The following is an 18,593-nucleotide window of genomic DNA, read 5'->3' as shown; positions in this document are numbered from 1 at the left end:
AAACCTCCAACCCCCTGTAGAGGCTTTAACCTGGAGGCAGAAAGGTGTATCTGCACCTACAGTGAGCAACAAATCGAACACAGCCTCGATGTAATTGTTTGATTATTAAATGGCAATTATGTCATTTTGAAAATGCATTTAGAGAAACACCATCCAAACTACTCTTGGAGCATAACAGTCTATCAGGAATAATCCAGGCTCTTCTAAAACTTTGGCAACTACAGCAACAAAGGCCAGGAACCAAAAGCCACCTGTTACAATGGAAAGACACCTGCTGTGTGACGCCGGGACCATCATCTGCCCTTCTGAAGTCTCATTCTCTTTATTTGTAACGCTGGGATAAGACAGTATCTACTTCACGAGGCTGCCGAGAAGAATAAATGGGATAACGTGGTATGCCGCTGGGACCTTTTGGGGAGACTGTCTAGCCCACACAGCTTGTTTGACTGGGTTTCTCTTTCTTGTACCCAAAATAGTCTTGGAAAAACAGTACGTGAAAGAGCTGAGGACAATCCTTAGCCAGGGTTCCCAAGGAATGTGAGTGTGTGATTTCTTTGCAGAAGCCTGGGGTTTTGAAAGAAAACAGCACAGAGAAGGTACCCCTTTCATTCAATAAGTCATTGATTCAGAATTAGTGATGAATAAGCCACCATTATGGATTGCCTACCATGTGCCAAGTACCGCTTCTGGTTCAGAGCACTGGCAAGATCATGTGGGATAAGACCCTGATCCCATGTACTTGATCTTCTGGGGAGGGAGAGGTAAGTCATTAGGATGATGTGGGAGAGTAATACATGCTCTGCAGAAAATAAAACAGTGCAACAAGCTCAGAAGTGGAAAAGGGTCTTTAAATCAGGTAGTTAGTAAAGGTCTTGGGGGGGAGCTGAAATGTGAGCCAAGATCTGAAGGACAGGTAACGAGATACCTGCAGTCTAGGCATCTGGGGACAGAGAATTCCCTTAAGAGGAAACAGAGATTTAAATGCCCTGAAGTGGGAATGAGCTTGGTCCCAGAACAGAAAGGGAGACACTTCCATGGTCTGTTTTGGGGGCAAAACCTCACAATTAGCCTGCCCTGTAGGTAGGCCATGCACACACAGGAAACCAAAACCTTCTAGCACAGAAATGCTGGCATTTATTATTCACCCCCAGGATGCTGGAAGACAACCCTTCCAGTGGAAAAGAGCTTGGGGACAAATGAAAGGAAATGCTGGGGACTTCCCTGGCAGTCCAGTGGTTAAGACTTTGCCTTCCAATGCAGGGGGTGCAGGTTCGATCCCTGGTCAGGGAGCTAAGATCCCACATGCCTCATGGCCAAAAAACCAAAAACATAAAACAGAAGCAATATTGTATAAATTCAATAAAGACTTTTAAAAAAATGGTCCACATCAAAAAAAAAAAATCTTCAAGAAAAAAAAGGAACTGCTGTATGTTTGGAGCCAAACACCTGGCTTTGAATCCCCAACTCCATATCCTGAGCAAGTTCCTTGACCTCTCTGTGCCTCAGTTCCCTGACCTGTACACCATGGGCGATCACAGTACCTGTCTCACCAGGATCTTGGGAAGACTGAATGAACCCACTGCTCGGGGCAGAAGCTGGCATATACAGTATGTGTCCACCACCGCGATTCTTACCACCCCGCTACTGTGATTCTTTCAGGTCCAAATCTTAAATCTTCATCTCCCTGTTCCATTAAATAACCATCATTTGTCTGTGATTTGTTTTTTGCTTTGTAGCAACAGGAATGCACCTAAATTTACTAATTTACACCAATTCAACTGTTAATCCTCCCCTTGGCATGATCCTACCACTCCTGAATTTGGGATGTAAGGCAGCCAGCATCCACCCTCCATGAGGAATTCTAACACTGTTTATGAATCTGAACAGGAGTGGTCATCTTACCATCCTCTCCTCAGTCAAATAAAATGTAGAAAGTAAGGGACTCCTACAACTGAAGTACATTTTGGCCATGTTCATAGAGACAATATCTTCAGACCACTCTCAAACGCACCTGACCTCAATGTAGTAGCAAAGATCTCCAGTTAAAAAGGGGAGGGGGGGAAGGAGAGAGGGAGGGAAAGCAGGAAGGGGGTGGGGAAGGAAAAAAAAGAAGTGCTATCCTAGAGAAAGAGCTCTCTTTCCATTTACTGTTTTCTTCTCCGACACCCCTGAGTAAAGTATTAAAATTTTGTTCTTGCAAGTCCCTTGCAATTCTTGCTAAATTTATTCCTAGTTATTTTGTGTCTTTGGTTGGTTCTATAAATAGGATATTTTCTCTCAGTATATTTTCAAAATGCTTGGCATAAGCAGATAGTAAAACTATAGATTTTGCATAGTAATTTCCTCACATTAATAAATCCTATTATTATTTCTAATAGATTCATGGGTTGGGGGGGATTGCTTATCTTAGGTTTTCCAAAAAACGATGAAATTACTGGCAAATGGTGATAATTCTAACTTCCCTGTTCTTATTCTTTTTTGCATCTAACTGCATTACCTATTCATTCCTGAGTAACGGTAAATCATAGTGATGATAGTGGGCATTCTGGTCTTGTTGTGGATTTAATGGGAGTGTTTCTAGTGTTACACCATTAAGTATGCTGCTTGCTTTGGGTATGATCCTATTTTATTAGCAGACGTTCTAAAAATCAAAAATAAATATTTAGTTTTATCAGACTTCTTAGCATCCATAAAATAATCATAAGATTTTTCTCTAAATGAGAAGTGTTACAAGTGAATCACGGTATTTATTAGATTTCCCAAGATCAAGCCATCCTTCCATTCCTAGAATAAATCGCACTTTGTCAAGATTTTAATTACCTTGTAATGTAATCACTTACATGTTCATTTCTCCGCTCTGTGCGTTCTTTCAGATCACAGGACATGACTGATTCAGGTTTGACACATAGTTGACATTAAATATGTGTTTAACGAATAAATAAATAACTGAAATAACAAGTATATTTAACCTCCCCAAACTAACCATTTGTACCTCTTCCCAGCTTAGAACAGTCAAAGAGATCATATGCCTTCCCCAGAGTGGATCTTTATATGTTTAATGAATATGTGGTTTTAACTGGTCCCTACTTCTTTTATCAATAGAACCCCTGAACACCTCATTCTTTATGAGGAAACTACTCCCTATGGTTGTATTGGGAATAGCCCTGCTTCCCTACTCCCACCATCACCCCAAGCCAAAGGGGTGGCTACATCCCCCAGGCCTGATTAGAGTAACTACACAATGATTGCTTGAGGATGGGCACCTGACCCAACCTGGGTCAACAGCATCTCCAGGAATTTCTCACAGAAGCTCTTAAGAAAAAATTTTTCCAAAAGAATTGATAAACAAAAAAAACACTTGTCTAGGGTTGCTGCTTACCTACCATCTTGCCTAAAATGTAGTGAGACAACCTATCTGAGAATGAAGCAAGGTATAGACAAACATGGCAAAGAATGGAAAGAGACAGAAACCTGGTGCCATTATTTGAGCCCCTGGGTTCAGCTTTTCTTGAAGCCATTACCCCTTAGACTTCCTAAGTAATAAGCCAATAATTATCTTTCTTGGTTTATAATAATTTAAGCTCCATTTCTATCACTTACGACCAAAAAATATGGCCTAATTCATGTGTTGCTTTGTTTTCCTCCATATATGCTTTATACATTCTTAAATAAAGGTTGAAAAAAAAGTTCTCTAAAGAAAGGCAATCCTAACTAGTGAGTGTTAAAAAAAAAAAAAATCAACCGCCTGCTTTTAATTAGTGGCAAGATATGCTGAAAGGCTCCCTTAGTGAATTATAACTTCAGATTGAAATTCCCAAGACAGTTATAGAGGAACCTATTAAACCACAGAAACCAATGGAATTGAGGGATTTACCTTAACAGGGCAGTGGTTCAACCAGTTTCAGAGATATCATCCATTACGCAAAACCAAAACCTTTAAAACTTTCCACCGCGCAACCCTAGCAATCCCTTATTCACCTGAAGTCTGGAGGCTTCTCTCCTGACTCAATTTAAAAGTAAAAATGCTTGGTATGATTTACAAAAATAAAAATAAAAATAAAAAATAAATCATGTCATGATGGCCAGAGAACTCCCCAGCAAAAGCCGCCAAATCTCAAATCTCAAGACAGGGAGTTTCATGGGGTCTTCCTGAACCATCCTGCATTCTCAAAAGCTTTCAGATCTGCAGGAAAACTGAAGGCAATCATGCCCTTGGCATCCTAAATATCCCTGTACCTATCGGAGCAATCAGCATCAATTCCTACCATAGGCTCAAGAAAATGTCAGTGGGCCAGCCCAGAGAGCCTAGCCACTTCCCTACCCCATCCCCTTTATGGAGAATTCTGGTTGCACTTACCTCCTGCAATCAGACTCTTCTCCCTCAGCTCAAGTTACAATAGACCAAATTCTGGAATCTGGTTTTGATTATTCTCTGGAGAGCTACTTAAGAGCTGCTTCAGGGTTGGAAATCCCTCATTCAGGCATAATCTTGAAATAAAAGACTATATTCAAATGAAAAATGCATTACCGCATTCTCTTTAGGGCCTTCTGTACTGACAGGCAGGATAAAAGGAAAGAATGGAAGGAAAATGAAGAAGAAAACCAAGGGGGAAAAGGAAAAAAATGGGAGTAAAAGAGAGAAGAAAGAAGGGGAGAGAAAAATGTATTATGTCACAAACTGTGTAGGGCACTTTGAATGTCATTTCATTTCATCCTCACATCATCCCTTCAAAGTAAATACTACTGAGCCCATTCTGCAAATAAAGAAATTGAGGCTTGGTGATATTGAGTAATTTGCCCAAGGTCACACAATGAGGATGCAGTGGATTCAGGCTCAGAGATACAAATACATGCTCCAAAGTATGTCGCTTCTACTTGACTAGCTTCCTCCTTCTGAAGAGTCTAATACAAGTGTTTGTTCTAGAACCAAAATATTTCAATGGTTGAATGGACCCTATGAAGATAACATAGCTTCATCATCTAATAGAGAAGGAAGGAAGGGAGGGAGGGAAGGAGGGAGGGAAGGAGAGGGAAGAAGATATTAAGGAACCTCACATCCAGTGGAACTAGTATGTGGCAAAGAAAAACCTAGAACCCTAGAAAACTCTCAGGTCTTAACTCTGTCCATGTGACCAGAATCTATTTTATAAGTGCAAGTGATCTAAACGGATCAAATACAGATACTCCTGATTAAGGAGTGAACAACTGAGAATTTCCCCTCCTTCAAGAAAATGTTCATTGGGAACAAAAGGGAAATTTATTTGTGAATTGTCTTTTTCTGCTTATATCCAGTTTATATCCAGTTCCTGTTCATATCCAGTTTCCTTTGTTGCTGTTGCAACATATCTCAGAGTTACTTCCCCCATGCTGTTGCAAAATCAGTTAAGGGGGAAAATATCTAAACTAAAATAGCACAAGTAAGTGACAATTCTGGCAACTGCAGAGGGTGTAGGTATGCCAGGTAATTTCTGAAATGAGTTTAAACCAAAGGTCACTAACCAGTAGCCTGCTGGCTGTATCCAGCCCACAGATGTGTTTTGCTTGTCCTGCAGTGCTGGCCCACACCACGCTTTTGAGAAATCTCAATCTGTTGCCAACATTAAAAACCAGGTCACTTCACACCAAAACCTGGATTTCCAGTTTCTTTTACCAAGTGGAAGACCTGGTTCCCCTGATGACACATTTGCACATGGAAAAGGGTAGCTGGAATATAGCAGTAGCTGCTCCTTGGGAAAGAACATCTGTGCCCCAGTTTCCCCCTACCTAGTCTATTTCACTCATGTATATTATGCACATGAGCCCTGAAGGCATCTGAGTTGGTGACCCTTGGCTTAAAAGGTTAAGCAGATGTAGATTTCAAAGCCAATCATTATTAGACTTTTCCCCAAAACATCCCCAATAAGCGCCTCCAGTCAATATTATGACAGCTGAGACAGAAGGTAAAGCATGTGGGACCAAAACTCAGTAGCTGGGTTCATCTGGATTTCTGCTCTAGGATACTCATTTTTTGTTTAGAAAATATATTCACTTTTAGCATTTCATTTATTCCTCCTAACAACCTCAAACTGAAGCCAAGTGATGTTATGTCAGTTATCCAACCCAGATCATCCGACAAGTTAAGTTGCAAAGCCAGCTTTTGAACCCAGTTTTGCGCAGCTACAAACACTGTGCTTCTGGAATAATGGAAGAACACTTTGAAAAGCCACGAGGCTTGTTTCTACCTCAGAGCCTTTGCACTTGCTGTTCCCTCTGCTCAGAAACCTCTCCACCCAGGTCTTCACATGGGAGGATCTTACTCTTTCACGACACTTACACCACCTCCACAGAGAGGCTGTCCCTCATCGTTTGATTTAAAATAACACACGCACACACATTTGCACACACACACCCCGATTACCGTCTAGGCCGCTGCTACTCAAAGGGAGGTCCAGGAATCAGCAGCATCAGCATCACCTTGGGAATCAGAAATGCAGAGTCTCAGGCCCCTTCCCTGACCTACGGACTCAGAATCCGCATGTTAACACCACCACTCCCCACCCCCGCCCCTGCTGTTCTGTGTGCATTTAAAGTTTAAAAAGCACTGCTCTACAGGAGTGCTGCCCGGTGGAAATAAGTGTAACAAGAGTCACAAGTGTAAATTTTAATTTTCTAGTAGCCACATTACAAGAGTAAGCAGAAAGACTTGTTTGTTTGCTGTCTCCCCTTCTCCCACTCCCACCCCCACTAATACGTCAGTTCCAAGAGAACAGGTGCTTCATCTGTCTTGTTCACCCCTTTACCCCCAGCACCTAAAACAGTACACTGCGCACATATTAAGTATCATTAAATGTTTGCTGAATGAAAGAGGTAAGGAAAAGACCTCGCTGGCGCTCTATATACCAGCACTTTGGACAGATGTGGCTTCAAATGTCAGCTCAACCACTGACCAGCTGAGCAACCTCGAGCAAGTTGTTCTTCCCTCTGGGAGCCAAACTGTAAAGCAGAAATGCTGTTCTTTTGCTCACAGCCTCATCACGCCGCCCAGATGCGATAATACGTCTATAAAACGCAAGCCACCACGATAACAGGCGTTCAATACACGCCAGTGCCTTATGCCGCCCTCCTTCTTTCTCTCTCTGGACACCACGTCCGAATGGTGCTGCGGGCCACTCTCCTCTGGGTAGCATAAGCATGACAACTGAACGCCAGCTATTTCCCTCCAGCCAACAGGATGTGTGTAGTAACTGCTGGCAGTGAAGACAACTTGAAACCATGGAGGGTCACTTCCCGTCACCCTACAGCTGAGTGGCTTCCACAGCAAAGTGGTCGCAGTCACCGTACAGTCTGTAATCCACGACGGAGACCACAGCTCAAGTCATTTCTGTCACTTTAATGAGTTCTGCCGTGGCAGCCACTTGGCCTGCCACAAGGTCCCACCCCTTAGAGGAGTCTAAGGTCTCTGCCCAGTGTGTATTAGCTCACATTGAAAGGCGTATTGTGGCTTTGCCCTTTTAATTTTTGAGGGGGGTAGGGATGGAGAGTTTAATCTACCCCCGCTTATTAATCACTGGCCTGTGTCAACCCACCAAGTGAGGCTTGCCGTTCCACAGCTTTAACACACCCTAATCCATCAGTCTATCTTGTCCTGCAAATCTGATGCACATGTTCTAGTCGCAAATGTGTTTTTAAATCACATTAGATCAACAGCATAGGCGAAAGCAAAACCCGGATTTAGACATAACCAGAGTGACACCAAGGAAATAAAACTGGGGCTGCTTAGTTGAATATGAGGAAACCCTTGCCAGCTCTGCCGAGAGCAGCCCCAGTTTCTTCTTTCTCTCCCTCTCACGGAAATCACAACCACCATGATCACCTGCAGAATCAGCAGGCTACTGGGAAGCACATTGAAATGAAAAAGAAAAACAAAACAAATAATGGGAAGAGGGGATCAAAACCTTTAATTAACCTGTGAATCTCTATCGGGCAAATAGTAGAGTAAGATTCCAGATAAGGTACACGGCATATGGGGAGGAAATGTAACCACTTAAGTACAGATGCCACCATTTAAAAGATTGGGACCAGGGAACCAGGAGGAAGGGTTTCTGTTACCGGTTTGAATCAATGCCAGTGCTTCCTTTCTACGATATAGTGAGGATGCCGTCCCCTCTTCCTACATGGGAGAGGGAGAGAAGAGCCTGAAGAGATGCAGCCAATGGAAATCCCCAAAATGCCCTCAAAAGACTGCTGTCCCTGTTAAGGCTAGAGAGCTATCCTAGGATCCAAAGGGTTTCTGGGAGTCATCTCAACAGCCAGGTTTGGGTGGAAAATGATTCCTCTACGTTAGATAGATTCTCCTCCAGCAACTCCAATCAGCACCACTAAGCGTAATAAGGATCTACCATGGGTGTGATGCTGGGGCAGGAGATGAGGGATACAGAGATATCACATGGTCCTCTTAAGTGAGGATCAAGGGAACCCAGTTCCATCTCCATCTCTTAGTCCTATGGGGCACTGAGCCCCACACACCACAAGTGATGGCTGAGGCTACCACAGATCTTCAACAGCCATGTCCTGACAGCGAGGCAGTTTACATCCCTCCTTTTCCCAGCCGCAGTATAAATGAACGTAAGAAAACCTGGCATCTTCTATCTTTTCATTCAGAAAATGCTCCAGACCCTACGATGGAACTTCCTGACACGCAGTCCGCCACACACCCTTCGTCAACTTTATTTTAACTCATCCAAATAAAACACCCCCTTCTCCATCTCCAGCTGCGGTAAAGCAACCCAAACACCTGTTAGAGAGATTTGATCTTTATGCCTCCCTCTCCCCCAAAGGGCATTTGACACTTCTCACAAGATACAGGGCTTTAAAATTAGAATTGGAGAAAGCCATAGTTACCCTCTTAGGGCCACGGCTGCCTCACAACAGAAACCAGAACATTCCTACAATCAACAGTTAAACAACTGAAACCTTCCCAGACATCATACCCTTTTTTTTTTTTTTTTGCTGTTGTCGCATTAATCATCCTAACACCTTTTAAATTATAACTGCAAACTGGAAGCCATGGCTTGTGATGTTATAAATACTGATTTTCCAGCTAAATTAGGCATTTGCTGTTTTTTATTTTGATAGGAAGGGGCTGTTTGAAGCCTCCTAAAATATTGCAATTAGTTCTCTCTGTTGAAACAGAGAAGACATGAACAGACGCATTTGCTGTTTTGGTTTAATGTGCTGGAATGTTTATCCCTAAGTGTACTTCTCTCAAGCTTTGAAAGCATAAGGCATATTTTCAAAAGGGAAAGAAATACACACATTTATCATATATTTCCAAAGTTAAGTTATTTCTAAAACTTTCCTAGGCTGTAATTTAAACTTAGAAAGCACATCTCTTCAACAAGAAGGCGACTTGTCAGGAAACAATCCTTATTTTACCTATTGGCTCTGTTAAGATGATAACATCACTTTAACTGACAAAGCCTGTGTTTCTGGTTGACAATTGCAATTAATTACTGAGATACAACCGAGATGGGGCCAGCCATCCAGATCTGTTTTCCAGAGAGATTAAAAAACAAGAGAAAAGGCGGGGGTACGACACTGGATTATTAATTTATTTTACCCACACTTAACTTACTACTCCTCTTTCTCCCTTTCCCTCACCGCTGGCAGACGGTGGAAAAGGAGGGAGATGAACAAACAACTCACTAGACACAAGCTCAAATCTGTTGCAAAGGAGGCACAGGTTAGAAAGGGCACGGGTGCAGGGCATGAAAACTCTTAGGGCACCAACTGTCATGTAGGCACGGATACTCCTGATGCAAAATCAACCCAGTGTTCATGCAGCCCAAGAGGGATAGAAAGTTCTGGAGATGGGGGACATCCTGAGTCTTTACTAGAAAGCCCAAACTCGCCAGCATCATCTTTTTAACTGTTCCCTGTTCATTTTGCTCTGAACTGAAAACACTGGATTCCAGCCACGCAAATGCGTTTGAGGGCGATTTTGAGAGATTCCAGGGGATCCCAAAGCCCTCTGGTCAATCTAGCTGTCCTGCTCCATTTCTCAGCGTCCCCAGCACAGAAGCGCACCGCCCCGCAAGAGCCTGAGTTAGGAAACACCCCGGGGGCACGAGGGCTGGGGATTCCCAGGCTTGGAACTAGGCAGATTCGGAAAGCAGCTCCCTGGACGAGGAGCCTGAGGCAGGCAGAGCAGGGGGACCCCTCTCTCCTCGCCCTGGAATTAAGTGGTCCCTGGCTAGCCTCCAGCCCTCTCCGCCGCTCCCCCAGAGCAGCCCCGCCAGGGTGCGCAGAGCCCGCGCGGGGTTAAGACCTCTCGGGACGCTGCCCGGATCCCCAAGGGCCAGGGGAGCGGCAGCTTCCCGTGCTGGTCTCCCCTACGCGCCTATCCCATCCGCCGAGCTCGGGGTCCTACCTGTACCATTCCAGCCCCTTGTCATAGTTCCTGTCGAAGAAGTGCGGCTCTACGCCCACCGCCCGCACGTCCGGGTGCACTCGGATCGCCTCCAGCAGGGCGCGGGTCCCTCCTTTCTTGACCCCGATGATAAGCGCCTGTGGCAGCTTCTTCTCCCCATAGTCGGGGGTGCTGACGGCGCCGCCCCTCACGCTGCTCCCGTTGGCCGCCCTCCGGCCTGCGAGCTCCTCGTCGGTGGTGCTGGACTCCTGCGCTTCCCTCTCCAGCAGCGCGCTCTGCGCCATGACCATCTCGCCAGAGGCCAGAGAGGCCCGGAGCCAGGCGTCCCGGGCGCCCCCGCCGCCGCTCGCCAGTCCCCAGCCGTCGGCCCCGGGGGCGGCGGGCTGCTCGGGGGGCTCGGGCGGCTCCCCGCGGCTCTCGTTGTCCGGCGGCGGCGGCGCGGGCGGCTGCGAGGGGGCGCCGAGGCGCACGGGGGGAGGCGGCAGAGAGGGTGGCGGCGGGCTTGGCGGGGGCTCGGCGGCGGCGCCCGGCGGCTCCTGCAGCGCCAGGGGGAATTGCAGGGAGCCCGAGCCGCCCAGGAGGCTGTAGCACAGGTAGGTGACGGACAGGGACAAGGTGCACATGAAAAGCAGCTTGCGCGCCGGCGGGCCCTTAACCGAGGCGCCGGGCGGCGGCGGCGCGGCGAGAGGTGGAGGCGGAGGCGGAGGCGGAGGAGGTGCGGACCACGGGGCCATCGCGGCTCCCGGCTCGCGGCGGCGGCGGCAGCGGCGGCGGCCCCCGGCGCTGCCCGGACATGGTTTCAGCCGCCGCCCCCGCCGCCGCCGCCGCCGCCGCCGCCGCCGCTGCCCAGCCGCCCCGGCTGCATGAAGCGACGCCGCTGCGCCCCCGGCCCTGGCCGCTGTCCCGCTGCGCCGGGGGGGAGCCCGGCCGCATGGCCCCCCTCCCCGCTCTCCTCGTGGCGTCCGGGGGGCCCCCCACCACCCCCCTCAGCCTCTGGCAAGGGGCCCGAGGGGGGCGCGCGGACCCGCCGTCTGCACCTTCTCCGTCTGCAGCGCCCCAGCTTCCCCGGCTCCGCCGCGGCTCCCGCTCCAGCTTCTGCCGCCGCCGCCGCGCGCTGTTGCAGCCCCGAGTTCCTTCCCCGCTGCTAACTTTCTGTCGGGAGAGAGGAGAGGCGCGGAAGGGAGGCGGAGGGGGCCGGGCGCGCGCCCCGCGCCGCCGAGGGAAGAGGGAGTGCGCCTCGCGCGCGCCTGCGGAGGGGGCCGCGGGAGCGGAGGCGTGCGCTAGGGCTGGGGCACCTGGGGAAGCGGAGATCGTACCCCCCGCCCCCCCGCTCGGCACGCACTCGCTGGAGGTGTTCCTCGCCGCACCCCGCGTGCTTCCCCTCCCCTGGGAGCCTGGGACGCCGGGTTCTCCATCCCTCTCCCAGTACTTTTAGGGACGTAGAGCCGGACGCCCGCCGCCGGTGCCGCTCACCGAGCTCCCGCTGACCCCTTTCCCCCTGGGACTCCAAGCAAACTCGGCCCATCCCTGACGCGCCCTTCTCTAACCCTGGATATCCTCCTGCCTTTGGTCCAGGAGTGGTTTCTTCTCCGTAACAGCTCTCTCATTCCAACTTCCATCTTTCCAGCCTCCCCATCTTATCTTGAAGCTCCTGACGGGTTGAGCTTGGACACAAACCCCCAGGTTTCCCTACCCACAGAGTTTTTGCCTCTGTCCCGCCACCGGGGGACTGCGCTTTCTGCTCCGAAAAATGAGGTTCTTTCTCTACACCCTTAACCACAGGTACACCTGCGGCCCTTGGGGGCGTGGCCGCGAAAGGAGTTAGATTTCCCTGGACTGAAACCGACTGAGACCGTCACTGCTCTAAACATCTAAGAAGCAGAGACAAGTTGCGTTGCAGGGTCTCTGTGCATCGCTTCACTGATTTTTTTTTTAAGTGTGTTCTTTTCAGCGAGATTTCCATCCCGCACCTCCCTCTCCTGGGGAGGTAATGGTAAACATCAGAAGGATTTGGGAGATTCAAAACTAGAGTCTTGCTTCTTGGAAGTGGGGGAACTGGGAGTCTGCAACGGGAGGGAGAGGCAGAGCAATCAACTCTGCTTGCTGGGGACAGGGGCCGGCCCTACACACACCCGGGGCCAGTATCTCCCAGGGGCTGGCTCGCTGAGTCCCATTTACCCCATTTACCCTGCCAGCCACAGCTGGGTGCCTTGGCGAGTCTGTCTGTTTTCACAGATGTGTTTGGCATCTCCGGTTTTGTTTGATCACATAATAGGAACAACAGCTGAAAGAAAAAGTATATAATGTCTAAATATTAACTAGATACCTAGTGCCAAAGAGGGGAAGCAAATGTTAATCAAATAAGATGAAGAACACGGACTTTTTCCCTGAGTGAACAAAAGCTCACTGCTGCTCTCAGCTGGACATGAGTTTCCTTCACTGCAGCTTTAGTTCAGATAAAGATTATTCCTTTATAATATATTTTTTACGGTACACTGGAGACCTCTGAAATGCAGAGTCTGGTGTCCTGTAAATCATTCCGTGTAACTGGAGATGCTTTTTTCAAACACCACACGACTGCATTACTGTAATGTTAATGGGAAGGGGCCAACTAGAGCTGGGAGAAACCACGAGCTTGGCCCATCTCTCTTCCCACTCCAAGCCCAGCTCTGGGTGGTCAGCCAGGAGGCCCCAGTGGCAGCAAATATTGCCGCTGCCGTGCCCCGTCTCCCTTTCCAGGCCCAGGCACCAGGATACTCGACATGAGGCCCAGGGCCACCCTGTAGTCCAAGTGCCCCAACTTTTCCATCTACCCTCTCAGCAATCCAAATAAACCTTCTCTGTATCTAGTTTTACTAAAGAAAATGTGCTTTTTCACATTTGGCAAGGTTTTGATAAAACTGTGTTAAAATTTAACCCAGAGGTGGCAAACATGACCAGCAAAGCTGAATGTGGCCGGCACAGTGATAGGAAGAAATTTCAACTAGTTGCAATACTTAAATATTAAGGGCTTTCCAGCAAAAAAAATCTGGAGATGAGGTTTCTGTTGAAATAGCAGATCCAGCAATTCGGGCCCCTCAGCCAGAGCTGAGAAGCCTCCTTTAGGTGGAGCACGTATGCCGTGTTCTTCATGGGGCACCCAGATTGTCCCCCTATATTTATGTTACTTGCCTGGTCGATGCTAAGGAGGAAATTTCCCGGAATCCCTTCTCCCTCTTGTCCCCAAATAGTCACACTTTAATAAAAGACTCTTGAAAGAATGGAGCCCCACTGGTAAGGTGTCAGCCCCACAACTGATGGCAAAGAGGTGATTTGGGGACCAGAGGAGCTTTGTACATTTCTCACTTAGGCAGTTGTCTATTTTTTTCTACTCTTGATCCAGGCTTTTTCTGGAAGCGAGTTCTTGAGAAACCTACAATAAAAAGCAGGAGCTATCTACATAGGGAGAACCCAGACTTCATTCAGCAAATCCCAATCGATCTGGAGACCAGACAGAAATTTTTCTTTTTCTTTTTTTTTCTGTTTCCACTGCCAACACCCATGCTCATTAAGGCCTATCTGAGTTTTTGCAATATTCCTCCAACTGCTCTCCAGGCCTCCCTTGAGCCTCGCGTGCCTGTTTCTATTCATCCTAGGCAACAATATTTCTGAGACAGAGTTCTACGAATGCCCTCAGTGACTCTGTACCCTTCCTCTCACTGCCGAACTCATAGACTCCAAACTCTTTACCTTTGCACTCAGGGTGCCCTTCCACCTTTTATGTGTCTCACAGTCATTGCCAAACCAAACAGTACCTACCATTCAAACATGCACGCTGCATCATTGTTTCATCTCCATATGGTCAGACAGTAGAATTAAAACAAAGCTGTCATTTGCTAGCTAAGTGGCTCTCGGACAGGTCATTTCACCTCCCTGAGCCTCATTTTCTGCATATATAAATTATGGACAATAAGACTCACCCCGAATTATTTTTATAAAGAATCAAATTGACTTACAGAGCATATGCAAAAATACCTGGCTCCCTGCCTGACATGTGGTGGCTACCAATAATTGTTTGGATCTAAATATTGGCTCATCCATGCCGGTCTTCTTTTCTTATTAAAACCTTACCCTTGGGCTTCCCTGGTGGTGCAGTGGTTGAGAATCTGCCTGCCAATGCAGGGGACACGGGTTCGAGCCCTGGTCTGGGAAGATCCCACATGCCGCGGAGCAAATGGGCCCGTGAGCCACAACTACTGAGCCTGCGCGTCTGGAGCCTGTGCTCCGCAACAAGAGAGGCCACGATAATGAGAGGCCCGCGCACCGCGATGAAGAGGGGCCCCCACTTGCCGCAACTAGAGGAAGCCCTCGCGCAGAAACGAAGACCCAACACAGCCATAAATAAATAAATAAAGTGAAAAAAAAAATGCGTTGATACAACCATGTCTCACTTTTAAAAAAAAATTTAAAAAAAAAAACGTGTGTGCCCTTTCTTCAAAACCAGCGGAATGTGTCAGCTGAAGTTCACTTTCCTAAGCTGCTCAGTTGCATTGATAATGCCAAGTCCAAAGCTTTCGATAGTTTTTTGGGTTTCTTTAAGCAATAGAAACTAACTCGGACCAACTTCGGTTTGGTTCGGTTTCTTATTAAAGAAATTTACTAGAAGGATGTATATAACTCACGTAACGGAAGGAATTTTTTAAAAATCAACAACAAACAAAAAGCAACAGCCAGCTTTGGAAAAGGCAATAAATGGGGCGGATAAGTGTATAGTCGTCATCACCGCCATTCAGCAAATATTGTCGGCTCTCCTGTGGCCCACGGGGGGGATGTGTTTTCTTGGCCCCTTGAAGTTAGGTGTGACTCTGTGCCGTGTTGGCTAATGAAACAAGAGGAAGTGAGATTGCCTCTTCCAGGAAGAAGGTTTGAAACACAGCGGGAGATTTACCGGTGGGAATGTTTTTCCTGCCTGGCAATTGTGCAGGAGGGGGCTTGAGCCGCTCTTAGCTGCCATCTACTCAGTCCTCCACACTGAGCAAGGACAGTAAAGATCCAGCCCCTGATCTCTTGTAACATGAACAAAAAATAAACCTTGCTTGTTCTCAGCTCCTGAGACGTGGAGGGTTGGTTTGTGAATACAACACAACCTAGACTATCTGTTGAAAACATACATATTATGAATTTCCTCTGCTGTGGACCAAAATGACTTCCACAAGCCAATATTAGAATTCCCTTTCACAGAGGTGGATGAATGATGAATTAGAAGTCTACATTGTCCCAGCAGTGTAGACAGAACCTTTGTCTCATATACAGCAAATGTATTTCCCCATTTTGTCTTTTACCTGTCAATAAAAAGGTATATCTAGAAATCCGGAGGTAAAGCTCCAACCAAAAGCAACGTGGTGACAAAAAAGGAACATTATATACTTATAAAAGGAGCAAAAGGTTAAAAAATAATAATAATGGCTATGAACTTACAGGACCTTGCATTGAAAAGGATCTCACATGGGAAATCAGGAAATACTTAGAGCTGAAAGCACTACATGACAAAATCTGGTGGGTGGAATTCAGCCATACTTATAAGAAAGATTGTATCTTCCATATACTTACCCAAAAAGAAGAAAGATTAAAAGGAAATGAAGAAGCTAGAAAAAGAGCAAGAGGGTCAAGTAAGGAAGAATGGAAATGATCAATTAATTGCTGTGGATTGAACTGTGTTGCCCCAAAATTTGTATGTTGCAGCCTTAACCCCCAATGTTGCCATATCCAGAGACAGCGTCTTTAGGAAGTAAGGTTAAAATGAGGCCATAATGGTGGCACCCAAATCGGATAGGACTGTGGCCGCATAAGAAGCTAAAGAGATGCCTCTGTCTGTTTCTTCACACACATATACACACCCTGCCGTCTGAGGACACAGTGTAAAGCAGACCTTATGTAAGCAAGGAAGAGAGTCCTCACCAGAACCTGACCAGGTCTCAGACTTCCAGCCCCCAGAACCATAAGAAAATAAATTTCTGTTGTTTAAGTCATCTGCTCTATGGTATCTTGTTATGGTAACCCAAGCTAAGGCATTTATCTTTTACAGTTTTGTAAATAGGTTCTGGTACCAATTCCAATGTGTATGTTTTTTGGGGAGGGGGGGGCGGTCCCCACACCAACAAGAAACTCTTGTGACGCCAGCTGGGTGTTCTACAATTCAACTCAATTCTGACACTGTCTACCTGGAGATAGCATCAGAGTCCACAGATGAAGGGCTCAGTCCCATGAGAGCTCCCCCACTGCAAATGCCAATCGCAAATCCAGGTTGTTCCTACTGGCTATAAAACAGAGATTCCCAAGACCCCCTCCTCGGGTTTGATTAATTTGCCAGAGGGGCTCACAGAACTCAGAGAAACATTTTAGTTACTAGATTACCAGTTTATTATAAAAGGATACAATCAGGAGCAGCCCAGGGCAAAGCAGGGGAACAGGGGTGGAGCTTTCATGCTCCCTGAGTGCTCCACTCTCCCAGTATCTCCCTGTGTTCACCAACTTGGAAGCTCTCCAAACCCACCCGTTCTTCTGGGTTTTTATGAAAGCTTCATTACACAGGATTGATTAAGTCGTTGGCCATTGGCTATTGATCCAACCTCCAGCCCCCCCTCCCCTCCCAGGAGGTTGGAGGGGATGGGGGTGGGGGCAGGGACCAAAAGTTCCAACCCTCTGATCACATGGTTTGTTCCCTTGGCAACCAGGCTCCATCTTTAGGCTGCCTAAGGGCTTTCCAAAAGTCACTTCACCAACATAACAAAAGACACCTTTATTGCTCCTATCATAGAAATGCCAAGGGTTTTAGGAACTCTGTGTCAGGAACCCGGGTGGGGATCAAATACATATTTCTTTTATAACTCACAATATCACAGTCCGCCCCCTACTCCTCTAACATGGATCCCTTAGAGCAAGACAATCATAAAGGTCCAAAGATACAGGCACGTTACTAGAATCCCACTCAGTCATTAATAACTATCATCAAATGGTATGAAAAAGCCTCCCAGGGCCAGCCCACTCAGGTTGTCAGGCTTCCAGTCAATCTCATCAGGTTCCAAAAGCAGAAGTGGTCTCAGCAATATGTGGCTTCACCCTTTCAGGTGCCTGGTATCATCAAGCTAAGAGACATAACATCTCTTCCTCTGAGCCCTTTGGAGGTGTTAATGTAATACTCGATTTCCCTCATTGCATAACCTATTTATTGATTCCCTTTCCCTCAGCTACTATTTTTCTTTTTCTTTTTCCATTTATACCCAAACATTTCCACCTCTGAAAACACAGTAGTTTCAACCCCTGTGCTGGTCTAGATTACAGGCAGCAATAATGGTCTAGCAAGTGCCTCCCCTTCTGTTCCATTTCTATTCAGATAAGTGAGGGTTAAACAGGCACAGGGCTAGCAGGCTATCTTTCCCCCCAGACAATATATCTACATTCACTGTTAATCCCAGTTTTGCTGGATGGGGTGAAGGTACATCCTGCCCCATCAGGCCCTTAGGAATTCTGTCTGACATAAGGTTAAAAGCACAGTTACAGTGTTTTGTTTAGGAATCATCCCTACTTCTAGCCCCTTTAGTTGCAGCCCTGGTCCTATGACCACTGTGCATCAACGAGGGAGGAAAAAAGTTGAGATGATGTAGGGAAATTTTAAAAGAAGTATAGTCATCTCTGGGCATAGTCCCCCAGATCCACCAGAATAACCGAGAACTCTATCCAGTTGGGACACACTTTTAGCCCCACTCATGTTCATGCTGAGTCTGAGCACACTCTTGTGAAGGTGTTTATTTTTATTTTTATCAGTTTTCTATTGCTTAGTTGCTATTTCTTACTGATTCATAAAAGTCTCTTATGTGGTAAGGATATCAGATTTTTTTCTCTTTCATATATCTTCCAATTATTAAATTACCAGTTTGCCTTTATCAGTAAATTGTTTTTTAGTGTTTTTGATTACGTAAGTTTTTCATTTTTATGTACACAATCTCTCTATTATTTCCTTTGTAGTTTCTACCTTTGGTGGAAAACCATGTCCCCAAAGTATGTAAATGTACATTTTCTTCTAGTACATTTTTTGGTTTATTTTCTACACTTAAATGTTTAAACCATCTGAAATTTATTTCAGTACGTAGTCTTACATGAGAACCTAACTTTATTTTTTTCTTCATTTCCCTAGCACTAGTTATTT

At 46.5% G+C, this 18,593-nt stretch overlaps 1 protein-coding gene across 1 annotated transcript in view; it reads right to left on the bottom strand.

The window, feature by feature from the left end:
- Positions 1 to 11,142, bottom strand: part of HS3ST4 (heparan sulfate-glucosamine 3-sulfotransferase 4) — a 407,350-nt gene extending 396,208 nt beyond the window's left edge. The window contains exon 1 of the mRNA XM_068524249.1: positions 10,409 to 11,142. Coding sequence (XP_068380350.1) covers positions 10,409 to 11,142 — 734 coding nt within the window. The remainder of the gene's footprint in view (positions 1 to 10,408) is intronic.
- Positions 11,143 to 18,593: the final 7,451 nt, after the last annotated feature.

This window comes from Eschrichtius robustus, chromosome 16 (genome assembly GCF_028021215.1).
Source record: "Eschrichtius robustus isolate mEscRob2 chromosome 16, mEscRob2.pri, whole genome shotgun sequence".
In the NCBI taxonomy this organism is placed as follows: domain Eukaryota; kingdom Metazoa; phylum Chordata; class Mammalia; order Artiodactyla; family Eschrichtiidae; genus Eschrichtius; species Eschrichtius robustus.
Note: the sequence above shows the minus strand (reverse complement) of the source record. Positions and strands in the feature narration are given on the sequence as shown.